We start from the raw sequence: 19,027 nt of genomic DNA, 5'->3' as shown, positions 1-19,027 counted from the left end.
GTTTGTGAATTTATTAGGATTTGCTCCAGTAAAGCTATTGTATCTTCTGACAATGTTTCTGCAGCCTTCATCTCAGCAGTTCAGACCCACCAGAGGCCGCCAAGCCAAACAGTTAGTTTTGGTCGCCTGCACCCTCCTTTACTGAAATATCACACATTCCTCTCCAGTGAGTGGGACGTAAAAATAGACACTGGGCTCAGTTTTGGGCTTTCTGTTTTTAGAACGGACGTGGCCAGCTAAGACCCAGTTTCCCACATGGGGAGGCTGACACCCAGGCCCAGCTCAGTGCGTAGCCCTGGGGCTCCAGCCGGGGCGCCTGGGACATAGAGGGTAGCGCCGTCAGCATCGCTGTAAGGAGGGGAGAGGGCTTCCTGAGTGCCCCTCACTGTTCCGTCTCAGCCATCTCGTGTAGGACCGCGGGCATGAGTCCCCCTCCGGCTTGCTGTGCGAGCTGGGGCTGCTCTTCACCTGGTGCAGCCTCCTGGGAAGCCTCCTGTCACTGGGCCCCGCTCGGCGCAGGGCACCGGGTTCCCGAGAGCTTTGTCCACACCTGGAAAAACGGACTTTTTCCAGAAATCAGAAGATTGCACGGGAACTTCCTGACTTGCTAGCGTTCATCACAGGCTCCAGACGCAGCCCCCTGCTGGGCTGTCAGGTCTCGAGGCAGGGCTGGCCTCCCCTGGTCACTGATCGGCTCCAGTGTCAGAGGGCCCCCTTGCATAGCCTCAGGGCGACGGGGGAAGGTGAGGTCAGAGACCCCGTCGGAAGCACAGGCTCTGTGGGGGGGTCCAGGGGCAACACGGTGGCTGCAGTACATCCCTGTGGGGAGTGTCTCAGCTCAGATTCCACGCCAGACACCGGGCCAGGATGGGGCTTCAGAGTCGCGCTTACTTCCGGACGCAGACACGGCCCGCGTGTCCCAGCCACGGGCACCACGCCCCCGGTGACCAGAGGAAGGCGGGGAGGGGCCAGCGCCCGGAGGGGATCCAGTGGGAGTACTGCTGACCCCCCAGGAAGCTTAGATGCCTCTGACCAAGCAGAACAGGAGCAGAGCCCAGTAGCCTGCGTTTACTGAGCACTTACTATGTGCCGGGCCTCGTTCTAAAACAACAGCCCAGGGAGTAAGAATACTCTGATTTTACTAGAGAAGAAAAGAGTCCAGGCTCAGGCTGGGTCGTTGGTGGGTTTGCCCTTTACCGAGAGGAGCTGGCTCGGGGAAGAAGGTAGCTGTGGCTTCGGGCCAGTGAGCAGGAGACACCTCTGAAGGGGACCTGGGGCTTAGGGCACCTCCCGGGAGAAAGCACGGGAGGGAGCAGAGGCGCCAGGCTGAGCCCTGGTCTGGGAGGTAAGGGGGCGGCCCAGGGAGGGTGGAGTCACCGAGCAAAAAGCAATGAAAGCTCTCCTAAAGCACAGACGGAGCTGCAGTGCAGGTGCCACTTCTGTGTGACCTGGTCAACAGCGCGTTTTTGAAAATGACCAGGAGCCCCTCTTCACCATGTCCTGGTCCAGTTTTGCTGGCGTTCTGGGGTCTTGGAGCCAAGTAAGATGAACTCTGGTCAGGAAAAAGGACCCTTTGCCCCTCTTCTTCTTTCTTTGCCCGCCCCTTCCCAACAGGCATGTGTTTTAAACACAAACCACAAACCTTTGCCCTTTGGGGCGAGGAGTGGGAAAGAAAGAGACCCTCACCAGTGCAGCTGATCAAGGAGGACTGTTTCTTAAAAGGGGGTTGTAGTCGTATTTTATTTGCAGAATGGAAAACAACACATGCCTGGGCAAAAAGGCTCAGCAGCTGACACACTAGAACGTTTTTTCTTCTGTAAGTACTTGTTTTCCCCATTTTCACCCCGGGGCGCCCCAAACCAAGTAGCCATCCCCGTCAGCCTGGCCCTCTCTTCTACCAAGACGTCCCCCTCCCTGAGGGGCTCTCACGAGGGCTCCGGTAGCCCAAGGAGCCCTGAAAGCCTCCGTGGTTGTTGCAGGTTGTCACTCCAGCCAGGTAAGTGCTGCGCGGTGCCCTGATCGAGGGCCTGAAGCAGTCCTGGAACCACTGTGGCTGACTTCTCTCCCCAGCATCCCTGGCTCGGCCCAGTGCGGTCCTGTGCCTAGACTCATGTTCAGCCCAGCTTTCCGGGAGCTTCTCCCCACTGGAGAGATGGCTGATCCTAAAAGAGCCTAGTGTTTGACGAACCACTCAAAGTGTTTTCTTTACCCCACAATTTCCAGATCAATCTCAACTCTGTTCTCTCAGGCTCAGTCCCCACTTCCAAGCTATTTCTAGCACTTTGCTTATTTAAAGAACTCATCATCTCTGTGCCCACATTCTCCATGTATTTTATTGTGGAGTTTGGAAATATGCAGAGTATTGAGAATGACTCACTCAGAAACAGCCCTTTAAAAATCAGATTAGGTCACTGACATACAGAAGTCCTGCCACGTATGGGGATCGCTGGTGTTCACATGGACATCGTCCCTGGCGGCCACTGGCTTTTTAGATGTGGTGTGATGCCCAGCACAGCTGCAGGCCTCGGAATCACTTGCTCCAGATTGAAATCCCAGCTGCTCTTAATGGACTAGTGACCTAGGACAATTCACTCATTTGCTCCAGACCTCCATTTTCTCCGTTGTAGAATAAAAACTTTTTAGGAGAAAAGCCCAACAACAAAGAAAACTGTGCCTGGTGCACTGGATGTGCTCAGAGTCTGCATTTGTTCTGAGCTCCAGCACCTGAGCTTTGATTTTTTTTTTTTTAATGTCTAGATTAAAAATTTTTTTTTTATTGAAGTACAGTTGATTTACAATGTTGTGCCACTCTCTGCTGTACAGCAGTGACTCAGTTATACACATACATACATTCTTTCTTTATATTCTTTTCCACTATGGCTTATCACAGGATATTCAATATAGTTCCCTGTGCTGTGATCTTGTTGTTTATTCATCCTGTATGTAATAGTTTACATCTGCTAACACCAAACTCCCAGTCTATCCCTCTCCCTCCCCACTGGCAACCACAAGTCTGTTCTCTATGTCTGTGAGTCTGTTTCTGTTTTGTAGGTAGGTTCATCTGTGCCACATTTTAGATTCCACATATAAGTGATATCATATGATATTTGTCTTCCTCTTTCTGACTTACTTCAATTAGTATAATAATCCCTAGTTGCATCCTTGTTGCTGCAAATGGCATTTTTTCATTCTTTTTTATGACTGAGTAGTATTCCATTGTTTATATGTGCCACATCTTTATCCATTCATCTGTCGATAGACATTTAGGTTGTTTCCTAAACATGTTTCCATGTCTTGGCTATTGTGAACAGTGCTGCTGTGAACATAGGGGTGCATGTTTCCTTTTGAATTATAATTTTGTCCGGGTATATTCCCAGGAGTGGGATTGCTGGGTCATATGGCAATTCTACTTTTAGTTTTCTGAGGAACCTCCATACTGGTTTCCGTAGTGGCTGGGCCAACTTACATTCTCACCAACAGTGTAGGAGGGTTCCCTTTTCTCCACATCGTCTCCAGCATTTGTTATTTGTAGACTTTTTAGTGATGACCATTCTGACCGGTGTGAGGTGGTGCCACTTTGTAGTTCTGATTTGCATTTCTCTAATAATTAGTGATGTTGAGCATCTTTTCATGTGCCTACTGGCCACCTATGTGTCTTCTCTGGAGAAATGTCTGCTAAGGTCTCCTGCCCATTGTTGGATTTTGGGTTCTTTGTTTCTTTGTTGTTGAGTTGTATGAGTTGTTTGTATATTTTGGAGATTAAGCCCTTGTTGGTTGCATCATTTGCAAATATTTTCTCCCATTCTGTATGTTGCCTTTTCGGATTTTTTTTATGGTTTTCTTTGCTGCACAAAAGCTTATAAGTTTGACTAGGTCCCATTTGTTTACTTTTGTTTTTATTTCTGTTGCCTTGGGAGACCAACCTAAGGAACATTGGTACGATTTATGTCAGAGAATGTTTTGCCTGTGTTCTCTTCTAGGAGTTTTATGGTGTCTTGTCTTATGTTTAAGTCTTTAAGCCATTTTGAGTTTATTTTTGTGTATGGTGTGAGGGTGTGTTCGAACGTCATTGATTTACATGCGGCTGTCCAACTTTCCCAACACCACTTGCTGAAGAGACTGTCTTTTTCCCATTTTATATTCTTGCCTCCTTTGTTGAAGATCAATTGACTGTAGGTGTGTGGGTTTATTTCTGGGTTCTTTATTCTGTTCCATTTATCCGTATGCCTGTTTTTGTAGTGATACCACACGGTTTTGATTACTGTAGCTTTGTAGTATTGTCTGAAGTCTAGGAGAGTTATGCCTCCTGCTTTGTTTTTTATTTTTTCCTCAGGATTGCTCTAGCAATTCTGGGTCTTTTATGGTTCCATATACATTTTTGGATTATTTGTTGTAGTTCTGTGAAAAATGTCATGGGTAATTTGATAGGGATCACGTTAAATCTGTAAATTGCTTTGGGTAGTATTGCCATTTTAGCAATGTTCATTCTTCCAGTCCAAGAGCATGGGATATATTTCCATTTCTTTGAATCCTCTTTTATTTCCTTTATTAATGTTTTATAGTTCTCAGTGTATAAATCACCTCCTTGGTCAGGTTTATTCCTAGGTTTGTTTTTTCTTTTTGGTGTAATTTTAAAAAGCTTTTTTTTTGTTTGTTTGGTTTTTTTACATTCCCTTTCTGACATTTCACTGTTAGTGTAAAGGAAAGCAACTGATTTCTGAACATTAATCTTGTATCCTGCTACTTTGCTGCATTCATTTATTAGATCTAGTAGTTTTTGTGTGGAGTCCTTAGGGTTTTCTATATATAGTATCATGTCATCTGCATATAGTAACAATTTTACTTCTTCCCTTTCAACTTGGATACCTTTTATTTCTTTTTCTTGTCTGATTGCTGTGGCTAGGACTTCCAATTCTATGTGAAAGAGAAGTGGAGAGAGTGGACATCCTTGTCTTGTTCCAGATTTTAGTGGGAAGGCTTTCAGCTTTTCACTGTTGAGTATTGTATTGGCTGTGGGTTTGTCATAAATAGCTTTTATTATGTTGAGATATGTTCCCTCTATTCCCACTTTGGTAAGAGTTTTTAATCATGAATGAATGTTGAATTTTGTCAAATGCTTTTTCTGCATCTATTGAGATGATCATGTGGTTTTGGACTTTTCTTTTGTTAATGTGGTGTGCGTTGATTGATTTGCGTATGTTGAACCATCCTTGTGAACCTGGGATGAATCCCACTCGGTTGTGGTGTGTGATCTTTTTTATGTGTTGTTGGATTTGGTTTGCTAATATTTTGTTGAGAATTTTTGCATCTATATTCATGAAATATATTGTCCTGTAATTTTCTTTTTTAGTGGTGTCTTTGTCTGGTTTTGGTATCCGGGTGATGGTGGCTTCATAGAATGTCTTTGGGAGTGTTCCCTCCTCTTCAATCTTTTGGAAGAGTTTGAGAAGAATCAGTATAAATTCTTCTTTGTATGTTTGGTAGAATTCACCTGTGAAGCCATCTGGTCCTGGACTTTTGTTTGTAGGAATTTTTTTTATTACAGATTCTACTTCACTTCTAGTGATCAGTCTGTTCAAATTATCTATTTCTTCTTGATTCAATTTTGGTGGTCTGTAAGTTTCTAGAAAGTTGTCCATTTCTTCTAGGTTGTCAAATTTGTTGGCATGTAATTGTTCATAGTATTCTCTTATGGTTTTTTTGTATTTCTGCAGTAACAGTTGAGATTTCTCCTTTTTCATTTCTTATTTTATTTGGGTTCTTTCTCTTTTCTTCTTGGTGAGCCTGGCTAGAGGTTTGTCAATTTTGTTTACCCTTTCAAAGAACCAGCTCTTGGTTTTGTTAATTTTTTCTATGTTTTTTTTAACCTCTGTTTTTTTTTTTTTCGGTACGTGGGCATTTCACTGTTGTGGCCTCTCCCGTTGCAGAGCACAGGCTCCGGACACGCAGGCTCAGCGGCCATGGCTCACGGGCCTAGCCGCTCTGCGGCATGTGGGGTCTTCCTGGACCGGGGCATGAACCTGTGTCCCCTGCATCGGCAGGCGGACTCTCAACCACTGCGCCACCAGGGAAGCCCCTAACCTCTGTTTTATTTATTTCCTCCCCGATATTTATTATTTCCTTCCTTCTGCTGACTTTAGGTTTTTGTTCTTCTTTTTCTAATCCTTTTAGGTGATAGGTTGGTTTGTTTACTTGAGATTTGTCTTGTTTTCTGATGAAGGCCCAGTCCCCTCCCCAGGGTCTGACCCCCGAAGCCTGAGCCTGAGCCCCCAGCCCCCATCTGCTCCAGCAGTGGAGCAGACAAGCGCCTCAGGCTGGGGAGTGCCGGTCTGCACAGACTCTCTGTGCAGGTCTGTCTCTGCTTTGCCCTCTGCACACCTGTTGCTGTGCTATGCTATGAGGCTCTGAATGGGCTTTGATGTTTTCTCTTGGGTTCTATTTCTTATAACCCTGAGCTTCAAGGCAGCCTGTGCTTGTGTTTGGAGCTGGAGTTCCTTGTGGCCTCACCATCTTGAAGAGAGACCTGTGGCCATCAGAATCTGGGCTTTTAGGAGAAGTCTCAGCCAGAGAGAAGTGAAGGCGTATGCATTAAAGTAATAGAGAACCATGTTAGCACAGTTGTAAATTATACTCAGTGACAACACGGAAGCAGTGGCTGCAGTTGCTGCTCTGATATATAGCTGGCAGCATTAGAAATCAGGGCAGCCCCTGGCAAACAAATTTGGTATGCACCCAAAACCATAATAAAAGAAAGGTTTAAACCTGTTGTAGTTTGGTACTTCACTTGTGGAAATCTGTCTGAAGAAATCAACTCCAAATGGGGGAGAGCTGTATACATGAAGATGTTCTGGCAGCCTCAATTATAACAACAGAAATTAAAAGCAGCAAACCGATAAAAAGAAAATGGGAAAGTAGATGGTGGGACAGCCACTCAATGAAGTATCTTGTGCCCATTCAAACTAATGATTACAAAGACAACATAACACCATTGATGACGCTTCTGGTTAAGTGAAGAAACGATACCCAAAATTATATGCATAACAGAACTGCAACGTCATAAAATACGTATCTGAGAAAGATTACACGAAACTACACAAACTAATAGAGATTATGGGAAGAGGGAAATGTTATGAATGATTTTTTTCTAATTCCTCACATTTTAGTATGTAGTTTTAATACTTTTATTTTTAAAAGAAGAAGAGGAAGGGAATGTATGAGGGAGCAGAAGTGGAGAGGAAGAGAAGAATGTTCCAGTTTAATTTGAGAGATGCCTGAGGCAGCAGATTGCTCACTCTGCAGGGCTTGGGGACGCCACCCTCCAGGGTGCTCCACTGTAAGGAGGCGTTAGGTTTCCACTCAGTGGTTTGTTGGTCAGAACAGCTCAGCCCTACCACTTTTAGAGGTCACAGTGGTTAGCAGCATCAGATCAAGGAAAGTGTTTCTGGGGCACTTGGATGTGGGGTGTGGACCCTGTCCTGCCCTCAGGGGTTCCCCACCTAACAGGGCCAGGACCAGCTGAGAGCAGCAGGAGAGCACCGAGGAGATCACGGGAGAGGAAGACTGTCTTGTCAGCTCGGGCAGCTGTGACAGATACCGCAGACTGGGGGCATCCAGTAACAGACATCTTGCTTCTCACAGTTCTGGGGCTGGGAGTCCGAGATCACGGTGCCAGCAGGGTTGGTCCTGGGGAGACCCTCTTCCTGATTTGCAGACAGCCGCCTTCTCACTGTGTCCTTACATGGTGCAGAAAGAGAGCATCTCTCGGGGCACTAATCCTGTCCTGGGGGCTCCACCCCCTTGACCTCACCTAAACCTCCTAAAGGCCCTGCCTCCAAATACTAACTTCGGGAGTTAGACCTTCAACATGTGAATTTGGGGCACACAAACATGCAGTGTGTAGCGGGCGTGCAGGCGGAGTGTGGGATGGAGGCGTGGGAGGGGGATCACATCTTTGCAGCCGCGCACAGGCCTGCCCTTGACTTTCTTGCTTTAGTCCAGGGAAGCAGGGTCTGGCTGCTGGTTTTTCCTTCACCCTTGCTGGCTGCCATCGGTCCGGAAGGCAGAGGCCCGTGAGGTGGGGACTTGGTTCTGGGTTTTGACCCTCACTGCAGTGCTGTCGTGCTGACTGTGCACCCTTCCTTGTCACCCCCTGGGGGGCAGTCACCCTCCTCAGGAAGGGGCGGGAGTCCCTCCTGAAGAAGCGGGTGGGTGATCTGCCCACCAAGCAGAGGCCTTAGTCGTCAGTCAGATTCAGGAGTCCGAGCTGTTCGTAGCCTCCAGTGTGACAGGATGTGACAGCTTGTGCCGCGTTTCAGGGCTGTGATGGCGGACAGGCAGTGCCAGCAAATGGACAGCAGGCAGCGCTGTTGCCACTGGGGGGACGTGTGGGCCGGCACACCTGTCCCGTTGACCGCATGTGTCGCTCTTTTCTTTCCCTCCCTCCCCGCATCCCGCTAGAGTCAGATGGAGTTCAGCGTGTCCTTCTTGTCCATCCAAGAGCCGAGCTGCAGCACTTCCACCGAGCCCAGGCCGCTGTCCAAAGCCCCTCAGGGCTCGCAGGCCCTCCGACCCTCCCAGGGCAGCAAGTCCTCCAGCCTGGATGCTCTGGGTCCCGCCGCCCGGAAGGAAGAGGAAGCGTCCTTCTGGAAGATCAATGCAGAGCGGTCCCGGGGGGAGGGCCCTGAGGCCGAGTTCCAGTCGCTGACCCCCAGCCAGATCAAGTCTATGGAGAAAGGGGAAAAGGTCTTGCCTGTCTGTTACCGGCAGGAGCCCGCCCCGAAGGCCAGGGAGGCCAAGGTGGAAAAGTCCAGCAGCCTGCGCCAGGAGCAGGGGGTCCTGCCCAGCGTCAGCGTGGAGCGAGAGAGACCCCAGCCCGCCCAGGCCTGCAGCAGCCCGCTGAGCGAAGCCGCCGCCTCCGAGCCCGTGGGGGACACGGAGGGTGCTCTGTTCTCGGAACCCGTGCCTGTACAGGTGGGTGCCTTGCTTCCGGCCAGGGGCTCCTTCCTCCCGAGTGACCAGGGCCACCTCACGTGGGTGGGCGGACCACAGATGCCCCCATTTTCTCCTTCCTCTGCCATCCCTCGGAGGACTTCTGGGTTCAGGTCTGCTGGGTTGTCGCTCAGCTTGGCGACCAACACACAGGCAGGAGACGTGTTCTGTGAAGCCGTCTGGTGCCGTGACCCGTTTGCCTGTTCCGTGGATGTGTCCCAGATGCCCACCGCCCTTCCCCAGTTGTGTGAGGGCAGGTACGGAAGGGACGCAGGGGGCAGTGAGCAGAGGACTCGAGGGGGAAGGTGGCAGCGTGGGTGGGATTTGCATGCCAGCTCCACGCAGGGGCCTGGGAGGCTGGGCTGCAGTGTCGGTGAGGAAGGGACCTGCAGATGTCCCAAGGGACATGGGGGAAGTGGCTGGGACCCCAAGCCTCTGCCAGGAGAGCAGCCGTGGAGGGGACCACGGGAGACTTGCCTCAGGAATGATGGGCCACTTCTCATTTCCACGCAAAACAGGGTTAGGTGTCCAGGGAGGAGTCCTAAAGAAAGGACTTCTTTCTGGGAACAGAGGGAAAGGAAGAGAAAGATGTGAGAGGTTCACTGGCTGCAGTGCTGTGTGTCGTGAAGAAAGGGCCCTGCAAGAGAATAGGCAGCATGGGTGGCTCCTCCATGTTTTCCCAGTTTTGTGGAGCGCCAACTGTTGTCTTTACCAGCTGTTCTGCATTGCTTGAGAAAACTCAGCAAAGAGAAGAGAAAATGAATAAATAAATAAATAAATAAATAGGTAGGTAGGTGTATTTCAGAGGGAGGCTGTTTTGTTTTGTTTTTAATAAATTTATTTATTTTATTTATTTTTGGCTGCATTGGGTCTTCATTGCAGCGCGCGGGCTTTCTCTAGTTGTGGCGAGCGGGGGCTACTCTTCGTTGCAGTGCGCGGGCTTCTCATTGCGGTGGCTTCTCTTGTTGTGGAGCACGGGCTCTAGGCTTGAGGGCTTCAGTAGCTGTGGCTCGCGGGCTCTAGAGGGCAGGCTCTGTAGTTGTGGTGCACGGGCTTCTCATTGCGGTGGCTTCTCTTGTTGCGGAGCACGGGCTCTAGGTGCGCAGGCTTCAGTAGTTGCAGCATGCGGGCTCAGTAGTTGTGGCTCGTGGGCTCTAGAGCTCAGGCTCAGTAGTTGTAGCTCGTGGGCTCCAGATCGCAGGCCCAGTAGTTGCGGTGCATGGGCTTAGTTGCTCCATGGCATGTGGGATCCTCCCAGACCAGGGATCAAACCCGTGTCCCCTGCAGTGGCAGGCGGGTTCTTAACCACTGCGCCAGCAGGGCAGCCCCTGGTTGTGGGTTTTGTTGTTGAGCTGTGGTCATCCTCTGGGTGTTTCCTGGATTGGGGTTCCAGGCACGTCCACGCCTCTCTAAGCAGAAGACCTAGTCAGTTGTCCTCCCGAAGAAGGGGAGCCCTGGGACGGGAGGCCCTCTGCCTTCCATCGTCCAGCCTGTCCCTCCTTTCAGGGTCTCCCGCCATCTTAGGCCGGCACTTTGGGCCCCTCCCTTGCCGCTCTGGTGCCCGGCTCCATCTCCGCCCTAATCTTCCTGCCTGGTGTTCGCTCTCCGACACTCCGCAGTGGGGTCTACTTCCTCCGAAGGAAGCATCTATATAAGCTACGTGAGGGTCTTCATTGTAACAAGACGCAGGAAAGCGTGTGTGTGGGGTTGGGGGCTGTGAGTAGGACAGAGCACCTGAAACACTTTGAAAGAACAGATTTACGAGTGCACAGCACAGCGTGCAGTGCGGCTGCACGTAAGACACTGGTAGGAAACCAGAAAAAGGAACGTGTGCCTGAACGCCTTTGGCTTTTCGGGCTCTGGCTCAACCCGAGAGGCGGCAGAACTGGGCCTGGGACGTGCTTCAGAGGGAGCCGTTCAGCTCTGCGGCCTCCGCGTCAGCGTCTTCTGTTTGCCGGTGTGTGGAGAGCACAGGGTCAAGGCTCCCTCGCTCGGGAAGACTGCGGCCACCAGGGAAACACGCACTCATGTTAGACCCGGGAGACGGGCCTCTCACCTCAGGCGGCTGGCGGAAGCCTGTGCAAATGTGTCTGAATTAGCGGCCTGTGCTCACAGACGGCCCTTTAAACCAACCCCATGTCTGTGAGTGGGCAGTCTGTGACCTGAAGAGTGGCCCTGGGTTAGGGAAGATCACTCCAGAACCTTCCGCATCATCTGAAAAGAATAAACTTTACATCCTTTCTCCATATTTTTCACTCCCTTAACTTGGTAATTTATTGTATTTTGTTTCGTCTGTCAGTGTGTGTGTGTGTTTCATATTAGGCTCATATGAAACTTGTAACTTGTTCTCTCACTCCACAGTGACTAAATTTTAACGTGCCCATCATTCAACAATAGAAAAGCTCCGTTCTTCTCCTTTTCTCTGTGGGTAGTTCCGCAGGCTGCCCTCGGACGTGCCTGGGGACGGGGCGGGGTGCGTGTTGGATCCTGGTGGAGTGTGGCTTGCACTGAGCTTTATTTAATTTTCTGGTTCCCAGCACTGAGGCAAATTGAGGTCAGGGAGCCTCTGAGACGGGAGCAGACTATTTCATTTGGGTCATTTTAAATGAGGTGCTGTTTTTAGCTTATGCTAACTTAGTCTCATGCCTTATTTTGGTGTTTTTGTCCCTTCTACAGGTCAGCTCAAGTAATGTCATCTTGAAGACAGGATTTGATTTTCTGGACAATTGGTAAAATGTGTTAGACGAAACAAACCAAGAATCCCAAAATGTTTTCCGAAGCGGTGTGGCGAAGGAGAAGGGCAGCGTTCCCCTGTGTCTTTTGATAGTTTCTGTGCGCTCTTTTCTTAACTGTTTGGAAACTGGTAAATTTTGCCTTGTCCAGCTTTCCAGATTTTTCCCGTTTTGGTAAGAACAGATACCTGTGCTATTTTCAACGATTTGATTAACAGAAGTTTTACATTTGGAATTTTTAAAAACTCTTAGGAATTCGGTGAACCTTGTAAATAAACGTTCTGTTCTAGCTCCACCCAATTTTCCCCCTCCTCAGAGAAAGATGTTTCTCAACCCTGTCACAAAAATCATAAAGTGATTTCCATCTCCTCTCCTGTATCCCCTCCCTTTTAGAAATGCACGGGGCTCCTTTCAGTGGGTGGCTGTCCTCAGCAATAATGGTGCTGGGTGCTGGCTGTGCCCATGGGGAGACCTGCCCCACGTGGCGGGAGTCCTCGACGCCACGCTCCGGCTGTCCAGGCTTCCCTTGCTGAAGCCACACTTCTGCATCACGTGCCACCCTTCATTCTCACGTCATTTCCAGGAAACAGGTTGTTGGCATGTGATGGAGGTCGTCTTTAGGCTGCCGTGGTACTTATTCAAACTATTCATCATTGTTTATTAACGAGTTGCATGTTTAGAAGTTTTGTATTAACTTTACATTATTTTGTACCTAGATGTAGCAGTTGTAGGGCTACCACTTTTCTTGGGTTTGTACCAGTTTCCCTTTGGAAGTTCTTTGCTACTTCTGGGGCCTGTTGGGTGTTTCCTGTCCTGGGCACCTGCGGGCGTTGCTGGCAGACCAGGCCCTTCTGATTAGTTGTGTTAGAACCTTCCAGCGTGAAGCTGTTAGGGGCACTGGATGTCCTTCAACCCAAGGACTGGTCAAGCTGCGTCACAGTGGACACTCCCTCAACCCTGACCGCCAGCAGAAGCGGAGTCGAGTTTCTGCATGGCCCGAGCGGCGCCCCCTGGAGACCTTCGTGGTCATGGCAACAGCATCTCCTGGAGGTGGACTCGGCTGCCCGCTTGACCTGTGTTCCCTGCTGCTGGGGAGGGGCGTTAGGGCAGCTCCGAGGCTGCCCGGGAGGACGGGGCGGGGTAGGGCGGGCGGGGAGCCGCTACCCCGCGGCCCCGTGTGATGCGAGCCTGCAGTACGTGCCCGAGCGTGGTCTCCACGTTGCCTCTCACTGTGTTCTCCTCACCTGACGCCTTAATCCCTGCGAGTCCTGCCAGTGAGCACCTAGTTTCAGTATCAAAGTGTGTCTTTTTACGATGCCTTTCTGTTCCATAGGACCTTCTGAAATGGTTTTTAGAATATTTTATCTGGCTCCAAGGTGAAGCACGTGGCGACTTGTGTTTTCCAGAAAGTTTCTGCCAAAGCTGTGGCCTCGCCAACTTCTGGTTTGGTTTCTGCCAATTGCATCCTGTCCCTGAACCGCATTTGGCCCCTTGGGGTCTTGCATCTGACCTTCCTCCTTTGGTGACCGACGGTATCGTGGTGAATACATGTCCCTTCTGTACTGTTTAAGTATAGTTGAAACACTCAAGAGAAAAAAAGATTCCTAGCACGGCAATGAGGGGAAAACGAAATCCCAGCCGGGTGCCAGCCCTGCAGGTCAGCTGCTGAGCCTCGGAGCCGGGCTCGACACCTGCCCTCGCTTCCAGCTTTGAGGGCAGTGACCTTAGAACCCATGCTTGCCAGCAGGGTCCCCGTAAGAAAAAAAGATGTCTAGAAGGGAGTTTGCATTCCTTGGCGTTGGCGTAGCAGGGAAGAAAGATCTGCATCCCGGGACAGTTAGCCCGAGCTGAGGTGTCTGTTCTTTCGGGAGGTGACTCTGATTTCTTTCCCACTTTCTCATAAGACCCAGTATTCCCTTCAGGTTCTCCTGGGAAAGGAGGGGCACGGGGACTTTTGAGAGCTTCCACCTTCTTTAGCACCATCTGGGGTCCAGTACCCAAGAGTATTCAGTTATCCGTAGCAGTGTTTAAAGTTCCGTAGAGGTACAGCCTCCTGAGATTAAATGTAAAACTACAACTTGGGAAGTCCTAGAGGGAGTTCTGAAGTCGTGTTGCTTTGCTTTGCTTTTGGAAGCGCAGAAGCGTGAGAGGGAGAGGTGAAGGCCTGGAGGACACGAGCTCATGGGTCTCCATCCCGCCTGACCCCGCAGATTCTCCTCTTAAGCCCGGGCAGCCTATGCAAAGACGATTCCTTTCACTGCCCTCCTGGGAATCTATGTTTAGTGTGTCCAAGTAAAGGAAAAATTAAACTTATACGTTTTGCCCCCTTTTTGCCATGTATCAAGAGGGCGTTTCTAAAACCAGAAGTTTCTAGTTATCATTTTAAAAACATACACTTTTCAGTTGAAGCCTAATGTGGTTTTGCATCCCCTCCCTCTGGCTACCCTGTTGTCTGCCCCTGGGGTTCAGCTCAAGGATTCAGTGTCTTACTTTGGGTGACCGTCATTGGAAAATCTCCACCAGGAGGCTAGAGACTAGTCTCAGTTCTTTCACCTGCGACCCCACCCCACCCCGCCCCCGCCCCCCCTGCCCCTGCCCTCTGGGCTTGGGAGTACCACCCGCTCTGGGGACAGCAGGGTGTGGCACCCAGCCGCACCCGCCCCGTGGGTGTCACAGCAGCCTCCCTTTCTTTGATATATGTTTTCAAAAATGGAAACTTCTTACTGACTACTCATAACTTGGTTGTATTTTATATTAACAGCCTTTAATAAAGCCATTTAAAGTTTGCTCGGCGTGTCTGTTTGGGACCTCTGCTGGGGTCAGCAAGCCTGCTAGGATGATTGCTGTTGAACACAGAGGAGGAGAAAAGGACTCGTACTGGTGAAGGCCAGCTTGAAACCCCTTCAAAGCCCACTTTGCACAGTCCTGCCTTTGGCCCCCTGCACGCTGGTGGGAAGCAGTGGCCGAGGTGTACAGGCCCCCGGCAGACGAGGTGGGCTTTACCCCGGAGAGCTCTCATACAGCCTTCCGGTGACATGGAAAGCACGGCGTGTCTTTCCAGGGCCAGCTGGTTGCATCAGGTGACTGACTCAGAAGAGCAGGTGCAATCTCCCCGAATGCTTTCACCTCCAATGTGGTTGAACCCGATTTTTCTTGGAAGACATGCAGATTTAAGCATGGCCCGTCAATCTATTCTGTTCATTAAGGTGTCGGTGGTAAGTTACCAGCTGTAGATTGATGAGAATTTTTAGATGTCAATTTTTAAAACTAATATCCCCTCAAGAAAATGGGGATTCAGGCTGTCAGACTTCTCCTGAGTTATCGTGCACAGTGGGGCCTTGCTGCCTGGGGACCATAGATTTCTGGGTGAGCAAGTGATTGTACTTGCTGCCTCTTTGGGCTAGGGTGATTTCAGGAATCAACTTCAGCAAGTATACAAAGACGTCTTTAATGAAAACTATAAAAAAAGAAAATAGAAGATGTAGAAGAAAAGCTGAATAATCCTAGGTGGGATAACTTAATATTATAAAAATGTTCATTTTCCTCAAATCATTTTATAAAGTTAGTGCAACCTCAACAAAAATGGCAGTTGGATATTTTTGTAAATTTGATAAATTTACACTAAATTTTAGGTGGAAAAATAATAGTTCACTGAAGAATGAGGGGGGCCTTACCTGTCAGTTATGAAAACACGTTTATAGGTATTGGGGCAGGACTAGATTATTAGATCAATGCAGAGCTTGGGGACAAACTCACACATATAAGGAGACTTAGTTTACAATCAAAGTGGCATCACAGATTGGCAGGGGAAAGGCGGATTCACTGTAGGAGATATAAAAGTGGTTTCCTACACAATTCCACATAGAAGGTTGGGCTCCATATGGATTCAAGACCAACTTATAAAAGGTAAATGTGTAAAGCTAATAGAGGGAAAAATCTTGTGACCTAGGGGCAGGAAGGACTTCTTTAATAAAAGTTCCAAAGGACAAACCATACAGCAAAATACTGATGACTCTCATAGATGAAAATTTAGGATTTCTGTCAGTGAAGAGCACTGTGGATAGAGTTAATTAGTGGAAAGGATGGGAGAAGATACTTGCTATGTCAACTCCAATAAAGGACAAATATCAAGAATACAGAATGCACTCCTGCAAATCAACAAAAAGAGGCCAGCAACCTTAACAGAATTAACATTACAGAAAATCCTTAAAAACTGTCAAGCATATGAGAAGGTGCTTAAAATAATTGGTAATCAGAGAAAAAATTAGCTGGATAATGCCAAGTGTTGCAGAAAGGGGATAGAGCACTGGTTTTCAACTGGGGGTGATTTTGCCCCTCTTGGGGACCTTTGGTAGTGTTGGGAGACATTTTTTTTTTTTGTCACCGCAACTGAGGGAGAGTATGCCGTTTCATCTAGGGGGTGGAGGCCAGAGATCCTCCCAAACATCCTACAGTGCACAGGACAGCCCCAGAACAAAGGATAATCTGGTCCAAAATGTCAGTAGTGCTGAGGTTGAGAAACCCTGGGATAGAGGAGCTGTACAGCCATGTGTCAGGAGTAATCTGGTGCTATTTTGCTAAACTAAGTGTTTGTATGTCCTGGGACCCTGCAGTTCCCCTCCAGGACATGTCTCATGGAAATTCTCACACAGGTACTTAAGGGACTATGTACAGGGCTGTTCACGGCAGCACTGTTTGTGGGAGTTGGAGGCTAGGTAGCTGCTATCAGTGGGAAGATGTTTTGATGAAATGTGATGGGCCCACACCATGGATCATTACTGAAAGCAGCAAATTGGATGTGCACATGGCAACGTGGGTGGATCTGAACAACTAAACTACTGAGCAAAAGCAAGAACAATGGGATACAGAATTATCCCTTTTGCATAAATTAGAAACATGCACACAAAATAAGACATTTAACAGTGGGATGATTGCCTGTGGGAGGAACAGAGGTGGAAATAAGGGTAGCAGGGAAGAAATATAACAGAGAGCTCTAGAGTGGACCGGTGGTGGTCATGTTTCAGTAGATGCCTTTTGGCAAACAAGTTTGCCATCTTTTATCATCTAGGTCTGTTACTGATCTCTCACATCAGACAGGATGTGAGACACTCTTGTTTAACTGGTGTGTTAGGTCGGAGGCGGCCCTTGGCCAGCACTGGTTAGATCTTGTGTGGCTTGGCTCTGTTTGCTTTTAATTTGTGTGACTCTGCAGTTGCACATCAACCAACATCTCTAACCCCTGAATCAATCCAGGCACTTCTCTAATAGCTGGTGGGGCAACTAAGCAGATTGGGAGGAGAGTGGGGGTGGGAATTAGTGACACCTGATGCCCTGTGCCTTAGGGAGCAGAGATGACACAGGCCGTGTGAGACTGGACAGGGCCCTCTGCGGAGGAGAAGATGATTTCATCAGTTGGCCAGTGCCTTTACCGCAGCAACCTGAAGTTTACCCCAACTAAGAATCTGCAGTAAAATTATACCCAGTAATATGTGCAAGGATCTTTAAAAATTATTCTAAATCTTCTAACTACACTACAGAAAGTGTAGAAAACATAGTCTACCGCTTTAACACAATACTGGCATCTTGAAGCATTTACTGCCGATCTTTTATTGTGAAAGTGTCCAAGTCCAAGCATGGAAAGCATGTGTCACAGGAACAGCCCAGACTGGAAATGAGGTCCAGATGCAAGTCTGGCAACGACATGGGCCCTGGTCATTCTCTTCGTGCCGTGTGCTCCATTGCTCTCCCTCCCTCCCCTCATCTTGTCTCCCTCCACGGATTCATGTCAACATCTAGCTCCAGGATTGCAATAATATATTTTTTTCTTCATAGTTCTTACTGTGTTGCAGCCTGGTGCTGGGCACTGGGAATTTCATAGTGTATAATACAGACAGAGTTGCTACCCTCACGCAGCTTACGTTCTAGTAGACTATGCCTATGACTTAGTAGACTATGCATATGGACTATGCATATGGCCACACAATTTCATAGTTGGAGATTGTCAAAAGTAAACAAGGGGCTTCCCTGGTGGCGCAGTGGTTGAGAGCCCGCCTGCTGATGCAGGGGACGTGGGTTCGTGCCCCGTCCGGGAAGATCCCACGTGCCGCGGAGCGGCTGGGCCCGTGAGCCATGGCCGCTGAGCCTGCGGGTCCGGAGCCTGTGCTCCGCAACGGGAGAGGCCACAACAGTGAGAGGCCCGCGTACCACCAAAAAAAAAAAAGTAAACAAGATTTCTTCTTCTGGCAATGATAGAGTAATCAGGACTAGACTCAACCCTCTTGTTATAAACAACTAGAAAACTGGAGAAAATATATGTAACAGCAGCTTGTATAGCCTTTGGACAACAGTCAGCGCAAGACTCTGATCTCGAGAGAAGGGAAACAAGTGAAGTGAAAATCTTATAATCTTGGTTTTCTGACTTGAGGCATTTTTTAGACTGTGTTGCAAGGATTCTCACTGAGCTGAGGCGAATGAGTTCAGGGATGAAAAAGATAGTTGGAATTTGTAGGGGGGATTGTGTAGAGAAAGAGCTCCAGATAAGTGCCTAGGAGTCCCCTTGAGTATGTTGGAGACTATTTCTAGACTGCAGCACAGGGAGGGGAAAATCCAAACAGAGCCTGGCAGTCTTCCTGAGGTGAAGAGAATGAATTTGGAGTTGGGGAGGCAAAGGGGACTAGAATTAAAAGGGCAGAGTTCCAGAAAGGAACTCTGCATAGGAACTCCTTAAGTCTTTGGCCCCAAACAAATCTGTACATGTGTTGGGTGAACTCTTAATGTGCTGGGCAAGAACAACTTCCAAGGAAGAATAGCCTCCAGTTATCAGGGAGCTGTAAGATAAGCAATTCTTAAAGTTCACACAAGGCCAGGAATCATCCAAGTTCTGTCCAGTAAGGGCGCAGACCATGTTGAATATGTGGCATCTCATCAGAGATTGTAGAAGGGCATGCACTAGAAGTGAGGTTAAATTAGTCTAAAAACAAAGGGTACTCTTGGTCTTCCCTAAAATAGTTTTAAAACAAGACATGAAAAGATCAAACCAATTCACAAATAACTTTGCTGCCTGCCAGAATATGTCCAACATGCTTTACAGGAATATTATAAAATCCAGCATTAAACATAAAAATCACAATGTACAGCAACGAATCAAAAATTACTAGACATACAAATGAGCAGAGAAATGTGCCTTAAACAGGAGAAAATAGACCAACCTAGATATGACAGAATAGATAGAATTGGCAGATAGGAATTTTAAAACAGCTACTATAAATATGGTCCATATGCTCAAGGATGTAAAGTAAAATGTGAAG

At 48.5% G+C, this 19,027-nt stretch overlaps 1 protein-coding gene across 2 annotated transcripts in view; it reads left to right on the top strand.

Annotated features, from left to right (window-relative positions):
- Positions 1–14,507, top strand: part of C14H1orf198 (chromosome 14 C1orf198 homolog) — a 33,545-nt gene extending 19,038 nt beyond the window's left edge. For both annotated transcript variants that reach the window (XM_033408964.2, XM_004281567.3), the window contains 2 exons: positions 8,458–8,970; positions 11,665–14,507. In XM_033408964.2, coding sequence (XP_033264855.1) covers positions 8,458–8,970; positions 11,665–11,721 — 570 coding nt within the window. In that variant the 3' untranslated portion in view covers positions 11,722–14,507. The remainder of the gene's footprint in view (positions 1–8,457; positions 8,971–11,664) is intronic.
- Positions 14,508–19,027: the final 4,520 nt, after the last annotated feature.

This window comes from Orcinus orca, chromosome 14 (genome assembly GCF_937001465.1).
Source record: "Orcinus orca chromosome 14, mOrcOrc1.1, whole genome shotgun sequence".
NCBI classification, from domain to species: Eukaryota; Metazoa; Chordata; class Mammalia; order Artiodactyla; family Delphinidae; genus Orcinus; species Orcinus orca.
The sequence above is the reverse complement of the archived record's forward strand: the minus strand, read 5'-3'. Positions and strand labels throughout refer to the sequence as shown.